The following is a 27,129-nucleotide window of genomic DNA, read 5'->3' as shown; positions in this document are numbered from 1 at the left end:
GGACCTGTGTGCTGCAGACAAAGCTTGGCAGGGGCTGCCTATCTAGGCTGACATTCAGGGCAGCAAGGTTGAGAAGAATACTCTAGACAGAGAGTCTTAGGAGAACCTTTTGGTATTGTATCCTGTCCTACTTTCTGGACGGACGGAAATATGAAGTGTTGCTTCTATATTTGTCTCTGAGCATTGTCTATTCATTGGCTTGCACATCTATGCACATTTAGTTAAGAAGTTTGTGATTCCACACCCCACACCACACTGTGTGAGCTCCTGTGCATTTCTATCAGTCTTCCGCTGTACGTATCCTCTTTTGGGTCATTTCTAACATGGTATCAGAGCCCAAGTAGGAGGCTCACAGGTGTGGGAGCTTGAAGGTAGGGACCTTGCTGAAGGACGACCTTGATTCAGAAGCTCTTGGGAATCGACTTCCACGACTAGAGGAAAGTGCCCTTGCGAGGAGGGTGACTCACGTGCAGTCAGGTGCGCTCAGAGTTCTGGTCTACTGAAGATTGAGTTTGGTTGACTTTGCCATGTGATTTAGTAGCAGAGCTGTTGACCTCTATAGCCTCTTCAGCCCCTGCTCTTCCTCCTCCCCCAGTTTTCTATCCCTAACTTTGGAGAGTCTGGGAAACTAGACGGGACAAACTACCTGATCTGAAAGGTGAAGATCCAAAGTCATTTAGTGGCTCGAAAGCTATGGAAACTGACAACGGGATGGAGGCGAAGCTGGGGGACATGATGGACAGACATGGGAATATACTCATGGCAATAGACGGAGAGGAGCTCAAAGCTTGGGAAGGCAGAGATGCCCATGCCCTGGCATTGATCATAGGGACTATCCAGATGGCTGAGACGTCAATAGAGGCGTGGGTCACTTTGAAGAATCTGTAGGAGACAGACAACACCTCTCAGATTTTGCTTCTTCAACATCAACGCTACAATCTTGATATGGAAGAGGGAGATTCGGTACATGACCACTTGACGAAGGTCAAGGTGGATCAACTGGCATCAATTGGTTAGAAGGTGGACTCATGCCATTTGGCCTTGATGGTATTGAGGAGATTACCTCGGAGTTTCAAAAGCTTTGTTACGACAATGATAGCAGGACAGAGGACCAAACCTTTGACTTTTAAGGAGTTGGGTCCATTACTGCTACAGGAGGAAGCTAGGGAGAAGCTCTACAACAATAACAAAGATGACAAGACGCTGCTGGTGAAGAATTACGTTGGCAAAGGAAAGGGCAAGCCTAACGGTGGCAAGTCTAAGAAAGACGACTCTGATGATGAAGACACTTTCAAGAGGAAGTAGAAGAAGAAGTGCTTCTACTGCGACACGCTAGGACATTTTGCGAAGGACTGCAGAAAGAAGAAGGCGGATCAGAAAAACAAAAGGAAGGAGTCCGACTCAGATTCAAAGGGAGATACAAAGGCCAAAGCAAATGTGGTAATCGAAGAGTTGTTCCTGGTGACATCTCCGTTTGTTACCAAGGTCAGATATGTTGACCTAGAAACCATAGTGAGGATGTCTGATATTGAGATGTGGGTCGACGAGGAGTCAAATGCCTTTGTGAAGGTGAAAGACAACATGGAGTACTTGGTACTTCTAGGTGCATGGCTATTGACACTGACACGAGGGTGGTTTCCATGTAGTGCCCTGGGGTCTCATATTCAGACGGATGTTGTACTTCAAAAGGGGACAGTACAGGATTACAAAGGCTATTGGTATGTGCCTCGATGAGGTGCATGGTTTGCTTTCAGAGCAAGCACACACGCAGTATGACGGTCAAGTATGTCCTTGATGTTCTTCATTTGAGCCTTTATAGCATGCTCTAGAGAGTCTCTGCTCTTCATTTGTCTCAGGTAATGCGAGATTGGAAGGAATTGGCCTTCTTCAAAGGCAGAAGGGGAAGTGTGGGTGCTTCTTTAAATCTCACACACATACGATGCCAAAAGAATACCTACTTGCGAACTCAGTGAGAGTTCATGGTCCAAGTTATCTAGAGATACTCAAAGGCCCCATATGAGGAAAGCATTGGGGGGGTGAACCTAGGGTTTGAGGAAGTACCACATGAGCAGCATCCTGACTGCCATGTGGGTGCTATTCAGAAAGAGAGGGGCCTGCCACATGGGCAGCAAGCAAAGGGAACACACCTACAGTTAAGATGGCTACAACAGATGGCACAAATGGCGAGGCATTCAACATCAAGACCTGGCCTGGAAGAGGTGGATCTGGAATAGCAGACATCGCAGGGTGTCCCAGCTAAGAGGCGCGATGACATCAACAATAGTACGAACGTGTACGGGCAAGACATGGTGCCGACAAAGAGCTGCAGCATTGTGAGGGTCTGTGGGCAAGTGTACAACTTGCAAGAGGGTGTCCAACACTGCATCCACTCAACCTCTACCCGATGGAGGCTAATATCCTTGCATCAACAAGGGGAGGGACCCTTTTATAGGCAACTCTTTCCCCATCTCAATTGCAACATGTGGAAAAATCTTTTTCCACATGGATAACAAAGTCAAGGACATTTGATGATCAAGCTTTCATTATTAAAGGAGTTTTAGAGAGCCTCACCAATATAAATATTTCATCCCATTGTCCTTCCGTATTGTATATTGTCCCCTCCGTCTATAGTCTTCTAATGCAAAGGATTGGAACGATTAGTATTGCCACTTGATCTCAATAAATTTAAATTTGACTTTATGAAAAATAATAAAATCTAAAAATCAAAATTGACCGAGCTTCGATACTTCTTAAAGCTTTTTTAAATGAGTTCTTAAAAGTCAAATTAGCTCCCAAAAGGATGAGCTCACAAGACGAATGATAGTTGCATTGGCAATTGAACAAGGTAGCAAAAGTTCATGTGCATGTGTTGTATTAAAATTAGTATTTTGGCTATGCAATGCATGAAAAACTTGTAGGGCTGAAAGCTTCTATATGAGTGAAGCTAGTTTATAGCTTTGTTTTTACTTGCACTTGTGAGAGTTGTGATCTTGTCACGAGGTGGGGGGGGCATGTGCACACTCACAAGCTCCTAACAATATTTCCCAATAACTACTCTCTCCATTATTTGTTGATTCCTCACGTGTTCAATTGACTTCAAAAGAATATGCTTTTCCTTTGGAGAGCAAAAAGTATTTAATCACCCTTCTTAACTTGTTCGTGTAGAATATTCACTCCCCTCCATGATTGCTCTTAAGTTTTCTTAGTGCCAACTGGTTGTCAATGAGTTTGCTAATTAATGCACATAAATTTATATAGACAAACTCAAGAAGTTTACTCAGCCACATTGTTCGATATTTACATGATAACTATTGACCAAATAAATTACAGCTGAATAGTCATATCAAGTACCTCTTCGCATACTTTATGTAAAATGATATGAGAAGAGTCTTCCTTCTAATTAGACATTTTCTCTCGATTTGATTTCAACTGCCTCTTCTCCTCTTCTACTTGGGCCAACAAAGATTCCAGCTCTGCCTCAGGTAGCTCCTCCAACCGCTTCTGGAAAAATAAAAAATGCAATTGATGGTCCACTTTCAAACTATCACAAAATGAGGTGGTTTTGGCCATTTCGAGTTTTTGTAAACCACAGTCTTTGTGTAAACCATAAGGAATGGAATGACGGGAACTTTGATTGATTTCAAATTTCTTAAAGAAATACTCCGGATGTGTGCTAAAGAGCACGCATGACCTATTAAAGGACTGAATAAGCTTATACCTGCATAACTTTGTTCTCGTAATCCTTCAGCTGTTTGGCATATGTCATCTCTTTTGTTGAGACCCTAAAAACATATGTTGAGATCCATCCGACTGTAAGGCCAAAGACCATCACCAGCTGCACGACATTCCCAGCCTTGAGGGGGTCCACCCCAATGAGCTGCAAGAGAAACACAGTAGCATCAGGTTAAGTGGATAATAAAATCCTCCCTAGGGAGAGATTGATCTTTTGGAGGCCATAAGAGTAAACTGTAGCGTCAAGTGAACCATGATGAAGGTATCACTTAGAGCAATTCATAAACCTAATTGCAAAGAAGACCATAAATCCCGTTTCTTTGAAAAACAATTTTAGAAACATGATGCAACAAGAATGATAATTGCAGAGTTTGATATGGAAATTTATATCAGAGACAGGCTATGCATCAAATTGTATCCTGGAAGATCTTCATGCCTGATGTGGTATGAACAGCTAAACATGAAAAGCTGTTTGACAGAGGTTTAGTGAGAAGCCTGAATAGGTGGACCCCAAGGGCTGTAGCGTGATACAAAGCTTGCAATCCACAAGTTGAGGAGGAAATTATCAATCACAGAAGTCAAGGGGCACTGATATGAACCCAGAGACAGTAAGTTATTCATGTTGTGCCTGTCAATTAAGGCTTGTGACTACCAGCAGCAACGCATTAGCACATACATAATGAAAAACAGATATCAGGTATGCCTTCATAAGACTAGCATATATCCAATAAGAAGAAAGGTATTTTCTAGCTGTATCAAGCTTTTGGACATGGCGTTGCCCTCCTTTTTTGGACTTTATCTGCAGAGTAGGAGTGCTGCGTTCCACTGGCACTATAGCTTCTAATCCTTAGTAGCCTGAATGGAGTGTGGGTTGTGTGGACCTTCAAGGCTGTGTTGTACACCCATAGAGCAGCTTGAAGCACTCCCAATCGTTGGCTTTCATATTCTTTGTGATTCTTGTCAATGGCTTGGTCCTTAGCACTTAAGGTGCTGACATGGTAGCCTATGTGGCTGCCTGCATGTCCTGTTGACTATTTGCTGCCCTAGGATGCCCGTCACATGCCTTTCTGAAACAAAAATAGAACCTGTTCAACAATGTATGACTACCGCTCTGAGATGGATGATTGAATGGCAGACATCTAACTAACTGTGCCTGCTCTCTATGGTAGGTGCCACCATATCCATCCCATGCTACTTGGTCTTCATCAAATCTTGCCATTCTTGATAAGATAGAGTCTTTAGCTGGGTCATAGAGAGACCAGCAATAAACTTCCTACTTGAGAGCTCAAGCTTTCCTTCTAAATCACTGAATGTCATTGTTCAATCTTTCCAATTCACTCACTAGTGCGTTGCAGTATGCACGTGACGATGCACCTAGAGTTCGTGTGCTGGTCCCAGAGTGGTGGTGCTGAATGTCTGTTTCTCTACCATTCCACTAAGATGGAGCTCGACATGTGGGCCTACTGCATGGGTACAAATAGTTGCTAGGTCCTAGAACAGCGACGATGTGCTGGTCCCCGAACAAAAACGATGAGCGTCTGTTTCCTGACAATTCCACTAAAGTGGAGGAGCATGTGGGGCTATTACACGGGTACTAAGTAGTTGCTAGGCATGACCAAACGCGATGTGCAGATTGAGTATTTTTGCAGACTGCTCAATTCCTAGGATGACCTTAGCTACAATGTAATCATGCGTCAAGTCCTCGAAGCTGCCCCCAATCAAACAGAACCATACCTTTGTGGTGTCCTATTTCTGCATAACACATGAGAACATCTTGGATTGGGGTTGATCCAGAGAACCGGTGTCATGTCACGGACAGTGCCAAGCTGAATTGGATGCCACGATGGTCCTCCCGTCTGTTGAGTGCTTGCCACCATTGCAACTGCAGAGACGACACTGGACTTCAAGTATTTCTGATGGAGGGGCTGTGCTAATGCTCCTTGTTGTGACTTTGCTTCCCCTCCCGATTGACCAAACCGCCATACTTATGTTCTTGTTCTCTCTGTGCATGGTCCAGTTATCTCTTGGCTTCCTAGGCAGCAAACTCCTGTTCTTTTTTTGACTTGCCAATCTCGATTCTCAATGCTCTTTTGCAGCACATATAGATGTAGGACCTATATAATGACAGTCTCTGGATACTGGGCTTGCATCTGCACCGTGACTTGCATCATAGCCAACATAGCAAAGTTCCACTTGTTGGTATGGACACCTTCATCCTAACCGGATTTTTTTGGCATTTCTATGCTCGTGGTGGACCTATCGAAGTATGGATTTTGTGGATCTCCAAGGTGGAAGGGTATAGATAGATGGCCAGGAGTTGAGGATGCCCGTGACAATCAAGCCTTGTTCTTATACCATTTAGAGCAACCTCTATACCCTGCTTCATGATCCCCTGAGTAAGGTAAACTTCAATTAGAGCAACGTCTATACCATGCTTCATACCTGGCTGACCCTTTGAGTAAGGTAAACTCCAACGTAGACCCTTGCACTATAAAACACATTAGACCATGATAACCCAATTGGAAAAAGCTAGCTAGCTCACCTCCCAACAATAGGCTCAGTGTGTTGAGTTATCGCTGGCCAAGGCCAAAACCACGCCGAGGCAAGGATCCACCAACAGAACACATGTCCCATACCAAAGGCCCCCGCCAAGAAGCTGATGTCATGGTGAACCGTTATGAGGCCAACTTGGACAAAGAAATTGTCTTGAACCACCTCTGTCTAGAAAGTATGTCTCCCTCGAATCCCATGAACTAAGCCTTTACATTTGCCATGTTTACAATACAATGTTCAGATTTTTTCTTGGAGCCATAGGAGCCCGACTAGGATGAGAGGTGGAGGCCAAATCCCCAGCATGGCTGGGCAGCATGCAGCTGTACCACCTTGTTTAGTGAAAGGTGCCAGTATCAAATCCAATGGACTTTTTTTTTGTCATCACATTGTCCTACAATTGTGACCATTACGCAAGAAAGAAGCTGTATTAACTGAGACTCAACTTCAGAACTTGCCGTCCCTCTTAAGTGCAACCGTGCAGAAATAAAAGCGCTACACTATTACACGTCCAAAACACGCAAAACGGTATTATGAGTTTTTTCGCATGCGAGAGTCCTTGCAATGTGCCATTTTGATCCAACAACAACATTTGCCTAAAGACCTTGTCTAAGCGATTGCAAAAGACAATACCTCAAGACCAGATTTCAGGCCAACACCAAAAACGGTCAGGCCGAGGCCGATCAGTAGCACATCCTTCCTCGTATAGCCAAATGGCGCCTGTAGAGGGATATCATTCAGAATGCCATTCATTCAGGATAGAACGATGACAAAGGATGGTAAAAGGATTGAGCATTCTTAGCTGCAAGCAATAAAACCAACAAAATATAATCGTAAAAGCACCTTCTCATCGGTCCGGCCGGCCTCACTACGGGTGCGGCGGAGGCTCTGAAGCCTGTGGGTGTGGAGTGCAAGCTTAGGGGGGATGTGGGAGGGTGAGATTTTGGAGGGTGGGAGGAGGCAACGACATGGAAGCAGGAGAAGAAGGGCATGGGGGGAAGGAGGAGGTGAAGGGAAAGGAAGAGCTGCGGCGTTGCCTCCCCTCAAAACTGCCATAGCCATTGCCCTGTTTTATTATTACCTCTTCTTTCAATTCAAGCCCAAAGAACACCTCACTACCACTTCTTTGCTCTTCCTCATCATATCCACTTCACCTCCCCACATTCGTCACACCTGTTTACACACTCCCCACGCGTTCACACCACCCGCCCCGACGCCATCCAAAAATGATTTGCACGTTTGTGGACCACCAGATGACGGCGGCCCGGACAAAGAGAAGCGACAAAAGATGACCCCGCCTGAGGGGGTGGCCCCAGGAGCTGGCAGGAGAAGAGGCTGGTTGGGGCTCACACCTGGACGTCATCCAAATATGATATACACATTTGTGGACCAACAAGATGACAGAGGCCCCAACAGACAGAAGCAAAAAATATGACTTGGCTAAGGGGGTCACCCCAGGAGCTGGGCGGGCAAGGAGAAAAGGCGTGAATTGCACTGGCTAGGGGTTGAACCCTTAACATCTAATTCTGCAAAATCTTTTGCACAAATCACTATTTAATGTATATAATAGACAACCTTTAGTATAAACCATAACCACCAGGTGATGTGAACTCCCATCTTGCTTCCATTTTCTTCCTCTGGCATCTGGGCGGGCAGGTGTGAACCCGGCCTAAGAAACACCCATCGTTGGGCAACTGGTTAAACAAGTAGGAGGCGAGTTTTTTGAAGATGTGCGGGCCCTGTGCAGGCACGTCTTACACACATACCGCCCATGATGAAACCTTCCAATCCTCCACCACATCTTGCCCTCCCCAAGCGCTTCCATGGACAACCAAAGCTTGGCTATCCACGAACGATGGGCACCCTTCAAGCATGCTGACGAGATTAGCAAAATACACAACTATATGATTGTATGAAATGCTTCACAATTACAGAATAGTCCAAGGATCTTTGGTTTTCTTTGTGTATCTTGTACATTTTTCATGGCACACCCATAGTAGTGATTGATGGCATGACATCATTGGAGAAACTTTGGGGCAACAAGCCTACGGTTGCATATTTCAGGGTGTTTGGGTGTGTATGCTCTGTTCATGTGCCAGAGCAAGTCAGAAAGAAGATGGACCAAGGGCTGTAAAATGCATATTTATTGGTTATGCTGAGGAGAGAAAGGGATACAGGTGCTTGAATCTACACACTAATAAGGTATTCATTGGTAGGGATGTTGTGTTTGCTGAAAATGAGGCATGGTACACACTACAGCAGCAGTGATGGATGGCATGGATGATGCCCATGTTGATAGACCCACACATAGAGTGGTAAGGCAACTTAGTTGAGAGCTATCAGTTCCTTTGGAGAAGGATGAAAGCACTAATGTAAGCCCTTGGACAGGCAGGTTGAGGAGTAGTGCAAAGGACAAAGGCAAGGAGAAAGTACATGAGGAAGCACATGCTACTCAAGTGATGAGAGCATGGATGATGAACTTGGATTGCCCTCAGTATCCACATCAAGAGTAAAGAAGATCGTTGGAAAATACTTGCCTCCACATGCGAGGAGAGAAAGAACTTTTAGCAATCATTGAGAAGATCTGAGAGGGTGAAACACCCAGTAGAGAGAGTGACATATATTAGATACATGAAAATGCATAGCAATTGGCTCGAAATGGGTAAACAAGGTCAAATGCAAGGCTGATGGTAGCTTGGAAAGGTATAAAGCTAGAGTTGTGGCTAAAGGGTATGCCCAAACTCAAGGTTGGCTTATGATGAGACATTCAGCCCGGTAGCAAAGATGACTACAGTGAGAGTGGTGATTGCATTGGCTAGTATGTTTGGATGGTTGTTAAAAATGCATTCTTGAATGGTCAATTGAAAGAGGAAGTGTACATGCATCAGCCACAAGGAGATGTTCATCTAAAATACCTCAATTATGTATCCAGGATGAGAAGAGCATTATATGGGCTAGAAGCAAGCTCCAAGATGGGAAGAGCATTATATGGGCTAGAAGCAAGCTCCAAGAGCCTCGTGTGAGAGGATCAATAAATTTCTAATGAGCATGGGTTACAAACAATCAAAATCTAATTATTCTTTACATGTGAAGAACACTGGGCAGGGAATTATGGTGTATGGTCATTTATGTTGATGATCTTATCATTACTAGAGATGATCATACTGAAATTGCAACCATTCAGAAGAGGCTAGCAAGTGAGTTTGAGATGAAGGACTTGGGGCAGCTTAAATATTTCTTGGGAATAGAAATTGTTGACACCCCCTCATGCATATGGATGATCGAATATGCCTTGGATATGTTGAAGATATATGGAATGACTGCATGCAAACCTATTGATACCCCACTTGACCAGAATGTCAAATTAGTCGATGATGGCCATTATATAGAGGATGTGAGAATGTATAGGAGGATGGTAGGTAGTCTCATCTATCTGACTATTACCAAGCCTGACCTCAGTTATGCAGTTGGCATAGTTAGCCAGTTTATGCAAAGGCCATGTAACAACCATTTAGATGCAGTCAGGAGGATAATGAGATATGTCAAAGCTATCATTGAATATAGGATGTGTTATGAGAAGCATATTGGTATGCATTTGCATGGATATATGGATGTGGATTGGGTTGGAAGTACAGTGGATAGAAGATCCACGAGTGGATATGCTTTTTCTTTTGGGAGTGCAATAGTCAGTTGGTTGAGCAAAAAGCAACCAACAGTGGTGGCATATATAGTACTGAGGTAGAGTATAGAGGAGCTACCATAGCAGCGTGTGAGCAGACTTGGTTGAGAATGCTACTTGCAGACTTTGGGAGTGTTGCCTTATACTGTGATAATATTAGTAGCATCATGCTTCGGTGTGACAAAACATACTGAGGTTCATTACCACTACATCAGAGAGAAAGTGGTATGTGGATAGATTGATATGGTTTATGTCAAAACAAGTGATCAGGTAGTTGATGTCTTCACAGAGGCATTGACTCGGGAAAATTTTGAGATATGAACTTGGAGTCTTATATGTCTAGACTCATGCTGAGTTTGAGGGGAAGAATTGAGAATGTATTTGAGATAGATGATTGATCTGATATGATGAGGTGTCAAGGTTAAAATGTCAAAAAGGAGATTTGGATAATCCCATCTTCAGATGGAGAGTGGGTGGTTGTAACACCATAGACAAAACAATGAAGAACAAGAGGAGCTTGCATCATGAGTTAAAGCATTTTTAGCTACACTTTCAAGAGGGGGGAAGGCAGAAGAGAGGGGAGGGGGAGGGAAGCATGGGAGTTACAGAGGGAGGCTAGGAGAGCAAAGGGAAAGCAAGGAAGAAAGTCCATCATTCGCATATCCGAAGTGCCTCTAGTATCGGGAGAACCTACGGATTAGGCAAGCCTTGATAGCATGGGGTGTTGTGATAAAAGAGACGAAAGTCAAGATTTGGCCCGTATCTATATAGGGAGTGGACCATGATTCCTCCAAGTGCTTCTAGCCATTGTTGTATGAGGAGGGACATGTTGCTGGTGGTCACTACCTATAGAAGAAGGGGGAGCTAGGTGGTAGATGGAGTGGTGGAAGGGGTGGTAAGGCTGATAGAGGGAGTGACAAGGCTCGTGGTGCCATCGAAAGACGTTCCAGACTCCATTTGGTCAAAAGACTAGTAGATCCCTAAGAGGTCACTTAGGAAGTCATCGGAGCTTTTGGAGGTAGAGGACAAAAAGTTTGTGTAGATTTGGAGGCTACTATCAAGAATTCTAGAATTTTTTTGCAAGAACCTAGTTATAAGTGCTAATTCAGTGTGTTTGGGCTAGGGGGGGCAATTTTTATAGATTTCTATTTCAGCATGCATTGAATAAGCTATCTCAAGGTGTGCTAAAATAGCAACTCAAAATAAGCTATCTCAAGGTGTGTTAGAATAGACTAGGCACTAAATTGTTAACCCCATGTGAATTGGGTTATCACCTCAATGCGCACTCAATTAGTTTGCGCTAAATTGCTTATTCACGGTGAATTAGCCTTATTTCAGTGTCATCTCCCATTAACTCGATCAATCATGTCCGTGGGGAGGATCTTGTTGTACACTCTTTGAGGTCATCAATGGTAAATTTTGCCGGTACTCCGAGTTGGTGTCGTGGTAGCAATGTCACGTCCAGCGGCACTAGATCCTTTAACTCAGTAGGTTCTTGTGATGCTACCCCTCTTTAGGGATAGGTTCTTGTAGTAGTACTGAGTTGGGGTGGGCAAGATGTTGTATTGTTGTCCCTCAGTTGAAGTCCTTTGGTCCAGATTGAGGAGTTGAGCATTGAGGGGTGTTGCTGAAAAGGTTGGGATCACCCTTGTAGTAGATTCTTGTACTGCTAGCTCCTTTTCGAAAGTAGATTCTTGTGGGGCTACTGCAAGTGTCCTTGGAATCCAAGTTGTAGGTCGCCCTCCAATCTTGGGCCTCCATGCCAATTGTTGTGGTCGGGTTGACACACATGGTTAGCCTTTGTATAAATGGGAATTGGTGAGGGGGTATAAAAGTGGCGCTTTGGCAACCATAATCATTGGTTGCCCTTGTAGTACCTTTGGCCCATAGTAAGGCCTTTGGAACCCAACATGATTTGCATTGTCACCTACTTCATTTCTTGTTTCTCCTTAGGGTGGATCTTTGATAAGGCACACCGCTTGGAGGTAGATAAGGGTTGGCACCTTGCAATGCCTATGGTGGCTGCTCTTGCACCTAAACCTGCACATACTTGCTCTTGTTAATATGCAGACAGCTTCCCCTATTGATTTTGCCCACCTGCATGGGTTTTCCATCTAGTGTGAATCCAGCATGTAGTTGTAGGCATTCAAATCAGTGTGCCTAAACCCCCACTCGTGCACTGCTTTCATTGCTCTAGCAATTGCAACGCAAATTGCCAAAGCGTTATCACCAAACAAGCATGCTTGCATTTGGCTTTGCACATCATGCCACGGGGGTTGCCTCGGGACATGCCCAATTGGGATAATCATGGTACATGGAAGGTGGGCTCATGAACATGTCATGGATACTACCTCCATTGAAGAAAGGGATGATCAACTAGAGATCGCTGACATGCATATAACAAATAGCTCAACACATAACCCTCCTCTAGACTTGCTTTACGTGTGGGTGATTTAGTTGAATTGAGCTCTTCAAGGAGGAGTGACTTGTAGTATCCTTAGGGATCAAGAGTGTCAGCGATGATGGAATTGTTGCAACCATTGGAGTCGGCTACCATTTATCAAAGTTGCCATCCTTTCACGCTAGTCGATGTGGTAATTGATGAGATAACACTATGTCCAAGATTACGTCTTCCTCACTGGTTCTCATGGACATGATGAAAAACTTAGTATTAACCGCATGGTTATTCATATACATTGTAATGGTGACATAACCCATAACGTGCATTGTAATGGTTATTCATATACATTGTAATGGTGACATAACCCATAACGTGCATTGTCTATCTGCTTATAGAGGAAATTGTGGCTAGCTCCTAGGTCCATCAATGTGTGATTTGTGGTGTTCATTGGATTTGAGTCCTACAACTACACACACAACTTGGCCGAATCAATTGTTAGTTACTCAAAAGTATTATAATTTTTTAGGGTAGCCTTGCAAATTGTCATGATTGGCTTGGGGCAATTGGCTTGGGGCAAAGCTTGGCATTTCTAGACTTAGCCTTCTCTTGGGCTTCTCTCTTCATGAGTGTACACCCCTTCTTCTATTCCTTTTCATGATGGACGTCTTGGAGATTCTATTGAGTTATGGGGCCATAGTAGCATTTAAGCTTACTGTGGACTGATCTCCACAACCCCATACTGTAATATTTCAACTTTTGCATAGTATTCCTTACACTATATAATAATGCAAGGTCACTTTTGTTGAGGTCCTTATTCTTAAGGTTGCGATCAAATCGGTTTTTTTGTCAGAACTTCTCAACCTTCATGCCGCATGTAGCCCTTAGCCTAGCCTCATCAAGCTTTTCAAGCTCTACAAGCCTTTTGCGAACAGCTTCCTTAAACAGTATTTCTTTAACTACCACCCGTAGGCTAAGTACTACAAACTCCATGGGCATCACCCTTCTACCCTGAAAGTAAGCTTGAACGAGGTACAGTTAGTTGCGACCTTGTAAGCGGTATCATACACCCACAAGGCAGTGGTGAGCTTGTGCTCCCAGTCATTTTGCTGGCCTCTACCATGCATATCATGGTGTTGCATAAAGTTTGTTTTTTTTTCTGCTGAAAAGAAGTTTATATATTATTTACATAAACAGCTTACATTCACTTGAATAGAGATTCACTGCCACAACTAAGGTGACTTGCATAATTCAAAAGACAACAAGCACTCATGCCTCTTCATCCTTCACCATTTCATGGACTCATTGAAGACGTGTAGTTTGCAAGATCCATGCAGGCATAGTACCTATATCTATATCCTCATGCTCAATGTGGCCAGGCCAGTGCGTGGCAAGAAGGGTCATTCTCTTTCTTGGAGGGGGAGCTCGGAAGAACGGTTCAGCAATAGGGGGGAACCAATAGCAAGAATTGAGGAAGGGGTACCAATAGTTGCCTCAGAGAGTGGATGGGGACCAACAGCAACAAATGTCAAGGGAGGGATACCAACAACAACAAATGTCAAGGGAGGGATACCAACAGCAACACTGCAGAGCAAATGTCGGGGGTACCAATGGCAACTTGGGTCAAAGGTGAGGTACCAGTAGCACGAAGACCTCAGGATGCTGGGCTGTTGAGAGGAATTTTCTTCGCAGAGACGGGACTATCAGCTTCAATAGGAAGCCTTACCACAATCATGTGGGAGTCCTCTATGCAGCTGCGTGTGAAGCTCAATTTCCATTTTCAGCTGGGTGTGTGACTCATTGTAGAGCTCAATGGATCTGTGCAAGCGCTTCTGTTCCTATCCCACCAATCAGCAAACAAATTGTTAGTAAAAATAATCATCTTGTTAAACTAAAAGCTGTTTCTAGCTATCCATATGAGCCAGACAACTTGTGCCCTTATCAGGTAACACACGTTCTTCTTGGTTTTGGTTGGTTTCCCTACTAGAATAGCCTTCCAATTTAATGGTTCCCCTATAGCCATATGTACAAGCTTCCAAACTTTCCTTGCATGAGGACAAGCCACAAAAAGGTGAAAAATGTCCTCTTGAACTCCTAGTCCTCGTTTGCAGCACCTATCACCCTTCCCAATTTTTAGGCTTTTGCTATTTGTCCAAACAGCCAGCTCCCTTTTGTGGTGTAGGGTTCCGAGGAGCAGGGGGTAGAAAGGAAGGAAATTTTTTCCACTTAGGAGCTTTGAGAGGCTATATGTGAATAGTGTTTCTAAGTAAAAGCAGAAACCAATATTACAAAGGTTGTAGAATAACCTTTACAATCCAGGAGGTGGCAAGCTTATGAGCAGCTTGCTCAATGTCAACTATCCCCAAACCTCCTTCCCCTTTTGGTTTAATGCAAAAAGACCACATTACCTTAGACAATATGGTAGGACCCCCCCAAAGAAAGGATCTACAGAGCTTAATGAAACTCTCAAGGCCATCCTTTGAAGGTGCCAAGCAGGAAAGATAGAAAATAGCTACAGGATATAGGCAATGATTAAGAACTAATGTTCTTCCCACCAAATTGGCTTGAAACCCTCTCCATCTCTCAAGCTTCTTCTTGAATTTGCATAAGAATTAGTCCCATCTCTGCTTCATTGAGATTTGAAAACCCATGGGGATACCAAGCAGGTGAAAGACAAAGGCATGGGGGATCTTGAAGCATCTAAGCTCCCTCAAAACCTCCTGCTCATTCCCATTTAAAGTTGTATACCCTATTTTTGAGTGGTTGATGAGGGAACCCGAGGCTTCACAAAACACACCAAGGCACTTTAAAACGTTCTGGATGTCTTGTCTGATGTTCTTAGGTGTGAAGTTAGTGTCACCTGCAAATAAGTTGCTTGCCTAAAGAGAGCTCAATACCTTGAATGGAACCATTTTCAGTTTTATTTTGAATAAGCGACCATAATGAGTTCGCAACAAGTGCAGCCCACCATTCTTTTAAATAAGCTTTTGCCTCATTAAGCTTTAGTTGTTATCGGAATCATAGAGCTCTTCTAGTTGGAGGAGCTCTAACATCCCCTGCCCTGGCATCCCTCTCTAAATCCCTGATATTCGCTCTGATTTTTTCCATTCTATGAGCTCAAATTTTAGCCCTGTCATGCCTAGCATGCATTAGGAATTTATGGTGCCTCTAGCTAGGAGACCTCAGCAGGTCTTGGCTTAGTGGAGTAGGAATCCGAGAAATTTGTAATCCTTTCCTGAACACTTTTAACGTAGCAAAGTTTAGGATCAACTTTAAACCATGAAGAGGAAGGTCTCCCCATCCCAAAATTGCATTGTAGGGAGACAGGCTTATGGTCCGAAAGGAAAAGATTGGGATGAGTACATTCAGTAATAGTGGACACCTCACTCAACAAGTCCTGAGATAAGTAGATTATGTCTAGTCTTCCTTCTCTTCTATTGAGGCCCGTTTGGCTATTGCACCGTGTAAAAATTCCCTCTTTGCCTGTGTCAACCAAATGAAATTGCTCTTTCAAGTTTTCCTAGGCATCTCTTTCTGAACCTTCAATGAACTGACCCTTTTTTTCATCCACTTGTCCTTGACTGTTTTTGCCATGTTGAAATCTCCAAGGAGGAAGTCTCTTTCCCCTACAGCATCTAGACATTCCCAAGTGCTCTTTCTTTCACAATAACTATTGGGGGCATAGATGGAGGTGCCCGAAAAATGTTGTCCTTTAAACAGAATAGATAAAGAGACCCATCTGCTCTACATATCCACTTGCTCACTAAGGATACACCCCACATAGTGGGAAAGAACTCCTATAGCAATCCCTCCTTTTCCATCCTCATGGTTAGTGACAAACCAAGTTCTTCTTTTGTCTATATTTTTTAGTTTGTCCTGAAGAGTGAGGCCAAACACTTTTACCGCTTGAAGTGCTAGGAACATGGGAGAAAGAGAATTGGCTCTCAACCAGAAAGAAAGCTCCTCACTTCTACTCGAGTCAATTTAACCCCTGACATTGTATGTGAGGAGAGAGACTATTTTACTTACCATTCTTCTTGGATTCCTTTTTAACCCTGGGATTAGGGCTATCACATTGAGGACTTACTATTTTGGATTGTCTTCTTTTGTTCTACATAGCCATAAAAACAATGTTCTGAGGAGGAGTTTCCTTGACCTCTTGGGTCGCCTTGGGGAGCTCCTCTATTGAATCAGTTCCTTCCATATTTTTTGTAGCCATGTCATCACTTTTGGAAATATCCTCTTCAAAATCCTTTGCCTAGCCAAGGTCAAAGTCATCGTCCTGCATCTTGTCCTTATTTTCTCTGATCCACTCTTCTGTCTTATCATCAGCTAGAGCTTCAAAAGAGTTAATAGTGGGAGGAGTTAGAGGGGGCTTACTCAGCCCAGAGTAACTTTGGGAGTGGAGGAAGATCCCTCACCTAGAGGAGTCTTTTTAGCAGTAAAAATAGGAGCCTTAGGTACCCCTTTTTTAGTTGGTGGAATAGGAGGCTTGGGAGTGGGAAGCGTCCGTGGCTTGATTTTATCCTTCTTCTCACTGAATGACTTGCCAGTCCATACAAAAAGTAGGACTTAGGGAGGTTTTTGTACAGCAACTGCTGTTCTCTAAAAACACTCCCATTCCTATTAAGGATCACTAAAGAGCTAGGCAGCTACTTAGCAATGTCCATCTGAATGCAGATCTGGGGGTTTCCACTTGGATTGATAAAGTTTTCCATTTCCATGCCTAGTACTTTGCCTAAGCCTCTATAGAGAGCTAGAAGTTGATTGCAGAGGGCAAAGGAAGATCATATAATTCAACACAGATGGGTATTTTGGTATATCTTTGTTTGTCTGGAGAAAATCATGCGACCACTAAGAGAGATACAGTGGCTAATTGCAAATAGTCCAAAGACAATGTTGTAGTGCCCTTGCCACCATGTCAGCTCGTTCAAACAAGAAGACAAAGTATTCCTTCCTAAGGAATCAGAAGTTTGTTATTGCCAATCCTTTCCTCAACTAGCTTGCACGTATCCATGATTCAATAACTACTAGAGGGGGTCTAACACTAGGCAGATACCCAATAAGCGCATTTGTGCTCGACCACTCATTAGACTCAAAAAGGAGATAGTTATTGAGTGTAGCATTGTGATACATACCTGAATCAAAAGACGATACTACTCGACTAGCATGAGCATTCTCTTTTGGATGTGAGCATGCACTTTTCGGATGGCTACCTACTACTCCAGAGCCTGCGGGGAGAGTCTGGGAGCCTGGACGTCTTGTGTTTTCTATGGGACTTCAACTGCCTTGGCAGTCTTTCTTTCATCCTTTCTCTGAAGCTCTTCTTTGCTTCCAGGGCTTCTTTTGTTGCTAGCTTCTTTGGCTCCTCTATTTGTGTAGCTATTACTGGACTCTCCTGTTTTTTTTTCTCCCCCTACAGGTGCACAGCTCGCTCGTCTTCATAATCTTGTCTTTGGAAGGAGAAAGTCGTGGACTCTTTTACGTAGGAAGGGCAAGGAGCACATCTCGATTTGGCGAGAAGGGACAAGAAGCCTCTCCTTATCGTCTGTGCTGCTGCCACGTACGTGGTCTTTGCACTTCTCCCACCTTTGTTGACTTGACAGTCTTTGTTAGCAATGTATTTACCCTCTTCTCGACCATCTTGTTTAGGTTGATAACCATAACCACCTCCTTGTCCTCTTGTATGGGAGCTACTTCCCCCTCTTTTACTGACTAGAAAGCGGCCTGAGCTGGCGGGGAGACGTTCTCTATCATTTTCAAAACAAAAACATGCATGCAAAGTCTGGAGCTCATTGATGAAAATGCTTTGTTTGTCTTGCTTAGACGTCAAGGGAGGGAACTCAGCATCATCAGAGAGTAGGTTATTCCATCCTGAGAGCTTCCCTTCCAATCCCAGATCCTATACTTATTTTGTCTATAGTTCAAGCTCACGATGAGAAAGAGTATGATGTAGATAGGCATTCCCATCACCATCACCTCCATCGCCATCACCCTCCTCCATCTCTTTTTCTACCCATAAAGTCTTATTTGAGCTCTTGGCTTGGCTGTTTGCCCTAGGGTAGTAGGGAGATGATTTTCAATGAGCAATTAAGAATAAACTCATAAGGATTTGTATGGTCTCGTTAACAAAGCAAGTTTATCGATTACTAATTATCTCCAAGGGGAGGCCGAAGCATGATATAATGTTATGATAAAGGAATTTAGCCATTGCCCTAGCATCAACCTTCTTGGTTGCCTTGTCTTTTGCCCACTTAGTAAAGTAGTCAATTGCAAAATAATAATGTATTGCACTTGCATTGCTTTAGTTGTCAAACTTATGGGTATGATCAAATCAATACCTCACTTTTCAATGGGTTGATTTGTAAGAATTCCCATGAAGGGCATGCTCTTTGGTAGAGGTTGCGATGTTTAGGAAACTAAGGGACATTCACAAAAAGTGTGGGACACCATAACCCAGCTTGCAATTATTTGTGGGCCGTGATTTCTCCTACAAAATGGCCTCCCTCTATGCCCAAGTGGGCTTCTTCCAACACCTCGATAAACTCATCTTCACAAACACAGCGGTGCATAATGCCATTTTTTCCCAATTGACTAGCAATCAATTGATATGGTGCTACATCCTTAATGATTTTTTGGACCCTATCCTTGTTAAGGGCCTTGTTTTGCGGAGACCCATTGGCCAAAAAGGGCCAATCTCTTGTGCCCATTTCAATATTAAATCAACGAGGAATAATAGGGCATTAGGGAGATTGTCATTGATGCTGGTTGTTGGCTCTCTATTGGGAATCCTAAACATATGGTTTGCCATAAAATGAGTTCTTCCTTTGTGAAACACAGCAATGATATCAAACTCTAACAATAGTAGCATCCACCACGTGATACGTCCGATTATACATGGTTTATTTACTAAAGAGAGAAGTGCTTGATGGCCTACAAAAAACAGAAGCTTGTTTGCCAACAGGTGGTGGCAAAAATTCTCATAGCATAAACCATTTTGAGATCTTCCCTCATTATGAATGTATAGTTCATTTTGGAATCGTTAAGTTTGTGACTTGTAAAATATATAGGGTTATCCAAGTTATACTTGCCAATGCGCATCCTATTGCAAGCTTTGAGACATTTATATGTACGTGGAATATTAAGTTCCAATCTAGTGCCTACAATAGAGAGTTATGGCCAATACAAGTTTAATAATCTCAAATGAGGCTTGGCATTCCTCAATAAATAAGCAATCTCGGCATAGCCACATAGAAATCTTCTATAATAGCCTATATTCCTAGTAAAGCATTTTACACCGTTGACTAATCTTGTTGTAGTCACTAAAGATTCCATTCTTGGACACATCATATCCTATATCACCCCATGTTTTATCCAAAGTTGGCATTTGAGGGGGTTAAGGGAAATCATGTACAGTTGAAACGTGCAAAGGCTAGCCTTAAATAGCCAAGGTGCTAACCCCTTGTTGAGTGAACACACACATCATGTAGGAGCACTTCTAAGAAGTCCCTCAAGTATTTGTTAAATGTTGTGCTCATCAACCCTTGGAATGTAGCTGTAACATTAGCAAAGGATAACCCAAGAGGGGTGATAAATGGAAGGAGTCCATTAAAGGACACAAGGGGAGGCAAATCGAGGCTAGGGTGACAGTTCTAGAGAGAACTCCAAGGTACAAGAGAGAAAAGGAGATATTTGACAAGAGCATAGGTTTGAAGATTCTCTTAAGAGCTCGTGGTCGGGAGGAAAGAATGCTCTATCCTTGAAGGGGTTTCACACTAGTATCAGAACAGTGCCTTAGGAGCTTACAGGCACGACACTGGTAGGATTGCTAGAGTGGAATGATCGGCTGAGTGCTAGTGGTTATTTACCCATTTTGTCTACCTGCATGTAGAAATCCTTGGTACGAGGGAAGATGGAATCGTTAATGTGAGTTGAAGATACATAGAAAAGACCAAGCATGATTTGCACAGAAGAAGAATCACCACACATCACTCACGCATGTTCAATTTGCAAGTTGTAAGTGACTTTGCATGTGCCCGTCTCTCACATTTGATCTCGAGGAGAAAGAGATTGAATTCGGAGCTTGCAGTGACATCTCCAGCTCTAGGCTAGGTAGAATCATGTTGTACATTTGGGCCACTCACACTAGCAGGTATATTGGGAGATTGAAGAATATCCCACCCTTAGGAGTATGATGCCATCCTGAGGGATCCTAAAGGGGAAATGACAAGACTAACAGAATTGAATTGACTGAGCTGGCCTAAGCAAGGATTGGCTATATAAACCTTCCATGCATACCTTAGCAACTCAAAGCATACCTTCTTCCTGAGCTAGTGCACAAGATTTACAACTCGCCTGAGATAGCGCTTGGGCTTGCATGCAAAGGGATTATACACACGACATCGATGGTAGTCGCCTCCTTAACATCTATCAACAAGCATGTATCTATAGTAAGCTAAGCTATAGATATTAGCAACCATAATGGTTGCTGGCAAAATCCACCACATTTTACATTACGGAATAGGATCATCACGACAGGACTAGTATTCATGCTTCCTATTCAATGGTTGATTTCACATAGCCTACAATTTGGCTTGATGCATGCCCAGTTTACAGCATCTGCCAAGCAAGAAGAAGCTTCAGTTACACACTTTGAATATATAGCCTGGCTTCTGGCAACCTCAACAAGAATATAAGGTAACGTACAAGGCTAAATAACCTAAGGCTTTGGCTTGTATTATAGCATTCATCGAGTCGATAGAATGCTAGGTTGGGGACAAGGTTTTGAATCAAGGTTTGTAATTGTATATGTAGCTTCCTTACTCCTCAAGCCACCGTGACAAACGTGATAAGATGATTGATATACGAACTAAGGTGGTGCATTGAGGTTTTGGCACAATAAGGATTATTTCTCAAACTGTCGTCAATCAAATCTACCGTTGCATTCCTCAAGTAGAGCTACCATTGGGTTCACATAAGCTATTGGCTACTTAATCCTGATCCATTTGCTAGAAATAGTGCAACCTTGGCAAGTGGTAGCAGGGAATTTTCATTTTTTGAGCAAAAACCCCCGAGCGATGAGCAGACAAAAGGTGGGAGGGGTCAAAATATATAGGCTCAAGTCATTTTTGGGGAGCAAAAAATTCCAAATTATTTCAAGGAATATGTAAGTAAATATGAAACATTGATAAATAGATATAGATATAAATATATCTTTATATAATATACATATATAATGTCCAAGTGGTGACTTATTTTATGACTTTCAAAAATCCTTTCTTTTGCTTTCACCATTGCTTGGATCATAAAATTTTGAGCAAATATCCTCTTTACAGTTCCTGAGGATGACCTAGGAAAAACAAATAGTACCTTTTTAATAGACCCTCTAAGTGTATTTTGCTAGAGGAATATGGTTTGAAGAGCTTGTCCCAACCCTATTCTATCGGCAAAATACCCTTGGAGAGCCTACACAGAAGGGGTCATAACTTTTGCCCCTTAGCTCAGATTGAGGAGCTGTAAAAAGGAAAAATATTCAAAATTTCATGATCTATGCAATGGTAGGCTTGAAACTATATTTTTTATAGTTATAAAATAGAAAAATTAAATATTTCAAGATGTATATGAGAGTTACAACTTCTCCCTAATTCATATTATGGTAGGAAGGAGTTCAATAGAGACCACATTTCCTTAAAAGTACTTAGGTTTAGAGAATTGGGAATATTTTTAAAATCCCTACCTTGCCTCCCATATTTGATAATGCATTAGAGATTAATTTATGATTGATTATAATGGCTTCAAGTATGAGGTTTCCAATATCTTTTTCCTATTCATCCAAGGAATATGGTATACATTATTACATGAAAGCTTCAAATATGGGATTGCTAAAGATTAGGGAAACTCTTTTAAATTGATTGAATTACCAAAATCCTCAAAAGAGAGTATGGTAGGGAGGTATTTATAGGAGTTTCTAAAGTGCACTATTTGTTCATATATAGATGATGTTCTCTAAAATGAGGGTTATAATGAAAAATAAGTAAGTATATGGTTCCATATATGAGAAATTAAGAAAGAATTGTATATTCCTTTGAGAAATATACAAGCATGGTTGGTGTCAAAAATTATCGCTCGGACTTTTCTGCTCGTAGATTTTTGCGTGGAAACTGTACACATCTGTGGTAGCATATGATGGACTGGTAAAAGCCATGTGTTCTTCTTAAGCTACATAGCTACATAAGTGCATGACAAAGACACTAAGGACTCATGAGAGAATTCTCTGCTACCATGCAATAATTAGATAACTAGTTTAGGGATAACGTAGGCTCAAGTTTCTCTTACTGTAAGTTTACAAAATTGTCAAGCGTACAATATAGGCTGATCATTTACATGAGCACATATAAAGGCAGATCTCTACTACGGAGTACCGAGCTAGTCTACCCTCTACAACAAGAGACATTTTCCAAGAGGTATTACGGCTTATTTCTTTCAATTTTTTTACAAAAAAAGGATTGTTTATATAGTCATGGATATGAATGCATGGTGGCTTTATACACCGGTTATTAATTCACATGAACCGATTGTATAGGCATTTAGCATATGTTGATTGTAAGGCATACTAATCATGCCCTTCTATAACAGGTCATAAACCTTCTCCTAACATTACTAATAAGTTCTTGCCTCGTGACTATAGGCGTCCGATAACTTTTTTGTACTACTAAACTTATTTCGTGCTAAACTACTTTAACATACTTTATGTGTGTGTAGCTTTTGAGTGGCCTATTGCCATTTACATGGCATTCAGTAATCATTCATGATCATAATTATTTTGATACTGTGAACTAGGTCAATAATTGGGCCAAAAATTAGGGGTAAATGGTGGAAAAATCCTTGGTCTTTATAAGAATCTTGATTATAGCTTCAATGGAGATAAAACTTTCTCCATACCAATCAAGTCTAAAATTTCTTCTCACTCCCTACCTGGGGTAATTTGTATAATTATGTTTCAAAAAGTGTGAAAAACTTATGGGATGCATGTGACTCAAACGTTGGGGTGCCGCATGATGCACCACCATCCAAGGTTCATTCAATCTGGTATTTTTAAATAACCTATGATATTATGACATCGATAACAAGTGGAGCTACACATCAAAGCTTGCAATCCCATGATTAAGGGTCTTATTCTAACTTGTCCTTATTGTAGATGGATGCAAGTGAGTGGAGCTCCTTCAATATCATTTGGTATTTATAAATTAGTAAATTGAATATTTTTCATAAACACCTCCTTGTCAAGATTATCTTGTCACGTACTTTCTTGATTGATAAGTCTAAGTTGGATAATATTTGTCTTGAAATGCACACACACACACATGGGGGGATGGAGAAGGGAGGATAACCCTCATCTATTTCCATCCATAACATTTATTCAATATTTTTCTTGTGTCCAAATTAAACAAGACTATGCTTAGCACGGTGATCTGCTAAAAATGTGATATATTGATCCCCTTCCAGCTCCTTCCATTGGAATCCAAGGATTTTTATCCATCATTTCCAGCAAGGAAATCCAAAATTCATCCAACAGCATGACAGTGGTCTACTTTTTATAGATCCAAAAAACCAGTATCTACTATTGATCCAACTAAGTATTTCAGATTGGTGCTGCATTTGGGAACTTTCTGCAAAATCTTCTGTCAATGCCCTTTCCACTATTCAAAATCTATCAAAAGTTATTGGAAAGATAATTTCCAATGACGAGTCACAATACGAGGAGTATAAAAGAACATTTGATGGGATGATCAAAGCTTTTTACTACTGGAATATCTTTTGGATAGTAATGGAGAAAGGAAGCGTAACACCACTATTACAACTTTCTCCACAAAATGGCACTCTCTTATTCCATTTGATACTTTATCTCAGGAAGAGAGAAATGTCCTTACATAGGACTTTCCTACACCAAACGCTTTGGCTCTGAATATCAAGGATATTTCAGTATCCCAAGAAGAATACTAGAAGGGACATTTACACACCAGGTTGACCATAAGTTGTGGTCACTCAGTGACTTGAGGGTTACAACACCTATCACATTTGAAATGTGGGTAGTTTTGGCAGGGATGACTGAGAATGTTGATACTATTAAAAAAGAATATAAGAACATGGCTATTGAGGAGAGACTAGCACATACTTAGATAACATTATCTTACCGAAACTCTTTGCTATAAATGATTTGGAAGAGTCTTTTTGCACACCAAAGAAAGGGATTTTTTGCAGCCATAAAACTTTACTACTTGCAAAAAAGGACTAGATGCTTGGAATTATATTTGACCTACTTAAAATGCAACTGTATCAGTGTAGGGTTACAATGCCCAAATAAGGTAATGTGGTTTGATCATGCTATATGGTAGATACTGAATCATGTACACCTATTTATGCATGGCAACACCCTTACAGTCAAAATGTATGCCTTCATACAGTGGTGCTCATCTTATCTTCAGTTCTCAATTAAGCAAGCTATGATTTTCTCCTGCTATTGGGAGTTGGTCAATGAAGGTGTAAAAGCTACAGTAAATGATCAGACACTGATCCATTTCAAGGGCTTAATGGCAAAGGGATTAACTTTTTGGTCAAGTCTCTCAACCCAAAATGGGCTAGAGTTATGGATGCAAGGCAACCCAAAAGTTCTAGAGGTGGTGGCAACTCAATACGTGGTGGGAGATGTGGTAACATACCTAGAAGAGGAGGCTATCACCCCCCCATAGGTAGAGGTAGAGGGCAACTTTTGGTTGATGCTTATGGATTTAATAAAGGCAGTGATGAGAGAAGACATGAAACTTTTGATTTCTCCCCTGGTTGATCATTCGTGATGGACAACTCAAGACATGGTAACATAAGATATGATACTGAGGAGGGAAGTAAAATCTCTTCAAGAATATCTATTGTAGAGGAAGGGGGTCCTATTAAAAGGATTCTTTTTTTATACAAGTTCATAGATGTATCTCTTTTTCAACTCACAAAAGGAAGATGTTGGAAAGTACAAGAGAAAGTAATTTTCACACTTCATCCATCTTCTTTTTTATAACCCGCTATTTGAGGGCATAATTTTGAGAGACTTTTTTCTAAATGCTTGTGATTTGTGCAAAGTGATGGTGGTGGATAGTACTATCTTTGACAAAATCTTGTTTACATGTTACTGGGATAGCCCTAAAGATTTTGAACTTCAATTTACCAAATTTCTTGGAGAAATTTTTAAATCTTAAGCAAGGAAGTCTATAGATCCCAAGAAAGATTCCAAGGAGGAGGACAAAGTTCTTGCTCCACACGTATTTACGAACAACACTTCAAATATTCTTGTAATATTCTTCTTAAAGAAGCACTTAGGGCTGGAAAGAAAGAGAATATCTCAATTCCATTACTTCCTTGCAATGATATGTATCTTTAAGTGTCCAATAAAATATATGATTTGAGTTTAAAACATTGAATCATGATGTTGCAATGCATAATATCACCTTTACCTCATATATTATAAAGAAGGAAATTATTATTTGGAAGAGATATGGTTCTTCCGTAAGCACTTTGAAGAGAAAAGCCACAAAAGCAAAAGCATAAAGCTTGTAGAATTCTATACTTGCATAATAGTAGTACCAAGTGCAAAATGAGAAAGAGCAGAGGTGGTTACACTCAAGGTGGTAACACACATGTATCAAGATTACAAAAGTAAATAGTAGATGAGTTGCAATGTATCATGTGTTGGGGGAGATGTAACATACGAAGCCCTATCATTTATTAGGATAGAAGGCAAAAGTTGAGAAAAAAAAAGTGACTATATGGTTGTGGAGGCTAGCAAAATACCTACTAGATACATTTGCAATGATGGCTACAAAGAAGCTTCTACAACAAGAAAGGCAAAAACCATTTCATGGAGAAGTACATAAATGTACAAGAGAAGTGTCATGTAGTGGGCAATGCAATCAAGTACCACTTGATAGAAAAATACATCTTGATTAGTCAATGTAATATTGATAAGGCTGTTGTGAAGCAAATAGCATATTTACCCATAGCAAAGGAAAAGGCATGTTCACATCAGAGGGGAAAACATTGGAAGATGGATCTAAGAATGTCATTGCTACCATGAGAAGATACATTTAATAGCAAATGATCCAATCATTAAATTTTACAATCTAGTTAGGGTACTACAACCAAAGTAACAGTTAGAATTTCATATAGATGAATGTACTCTTCTAGAGTATTTGCATGGCCTTAATCTAAAACGACCAAAATTTCTTGCAAGGAAAACAAATTTAACTATATTTTTTGCACTCAATTTTATAAAAATACATTTTTATTTGTGCATGTTCTTATAATGATCGGCACTCTTTAATTATATTTTGAGCATTATCACTCATTTTTTAAAGGAAATATAATTTTATTCAATGGTGATTGAATGCGCCATGATGATGATTGAGAATATAATTGTATTCAGTGTCTAATGTTGATGATCCTTGGAAATACAAGAATCAAATGCACCCTTTCTCCAAACAGTGTATTTTAATCTCAAGTACCTTATGTCTTCCTAAAGACTTATGGTATGTAGAGCATTCTCATTTCTTGAGTCCTCATCATCGCAAAATCACTTTCATCTTTTAGAGTTTTGTGCTTCATTCTCTTATTCTCTCACTCTACTCAGAGTCTACTCATCTTTGTCAAAGAATTCTCATCTCTTTATAGTTGTTGCTACTTCGAGATTATGCCAAGGTATAGTTATAAGTTTATTTAGTTGGTA

The 27,129-nt window shown here is 41.4% G+C and overlaps 1 protein-coding gene across 1 annotated transcript; it reads right to left on the bottom strand.

The window, feature by feature from the left end:
* Positions 1 to 3,296: 3,296 nt before the first annotated feature.
* LOC147891865 (uncharacterized) lies at positions 3,297 to 7,442 on the bottom strand. Its single transcript, XM_087388754.1, has 4 exons — positions 7,126 to 7,442; positions 6,916 to 7,002; positions 3,719 to 3,877; positions 3,297 to 3,501 (listed from the first exon to the last, which is right to left on the bottom strand). Exons 1-4 carry the CDS (start codon positions 7,342 to 7,344, stop codon positions 3,397 to 3,399), a joined length of 570 nt encoding a protein of 189 aa, XP_087244880.1. The 5' UTR covers positions 7,345 to 7,442; the 3' UTR covers positions 3,297 to 3,396.
* Between the last annotated feature and the right edge of the window lie 19,687 nt (positions 7,443 to 27,129).

Source organism: Dipteris shenzhenensis, chromosome 17 (assembly GCF_047967505.1).
Source record: "Dipteris shenzhenensis isolate YYH24624 ecotype China chromosome 17, Dip_SZ_1.0, whole genome shotgun sequence".
Classification (NCBI taxonomy): Eukaryota; Viridiplantae; Streptophyta; class Polypodiopsida; order Gleicheniales; family Dipteridaceae; genus Dipteris; species Dipteris shenzhenensis.
Note: the sequence above shows the minus strand (reverse complement) of the source record. Positions and strands in the feature narration are given on the sequence as shown.

Excerpts from the sequence above, each read along its gene's own strand:
- LOC147891865 (XM_087388754.1), bottom strand. The coding sequence starts at position 7,344 with ATGGCTATGGCAGTTTTGAGGGGAGGCAACGCCGCAGCTCTTCCTTTC. Across the intron at positions 3,878-6,915 it reads GCCTGAAATCTGGTCTTGAG|CTCATTGGGGTGGACCCCCT; the intron begins GTATTGTCTTTT and ends TTTCTCTTGCAG. Across the intron at positions 3,502-3,718 it reads ACGAGAACAAAGTTATGCAG|AAGCGGTTGGAGGAGCTACC; the intron begins GTATAAGCTTAT and ends TTATTTTTCCAG.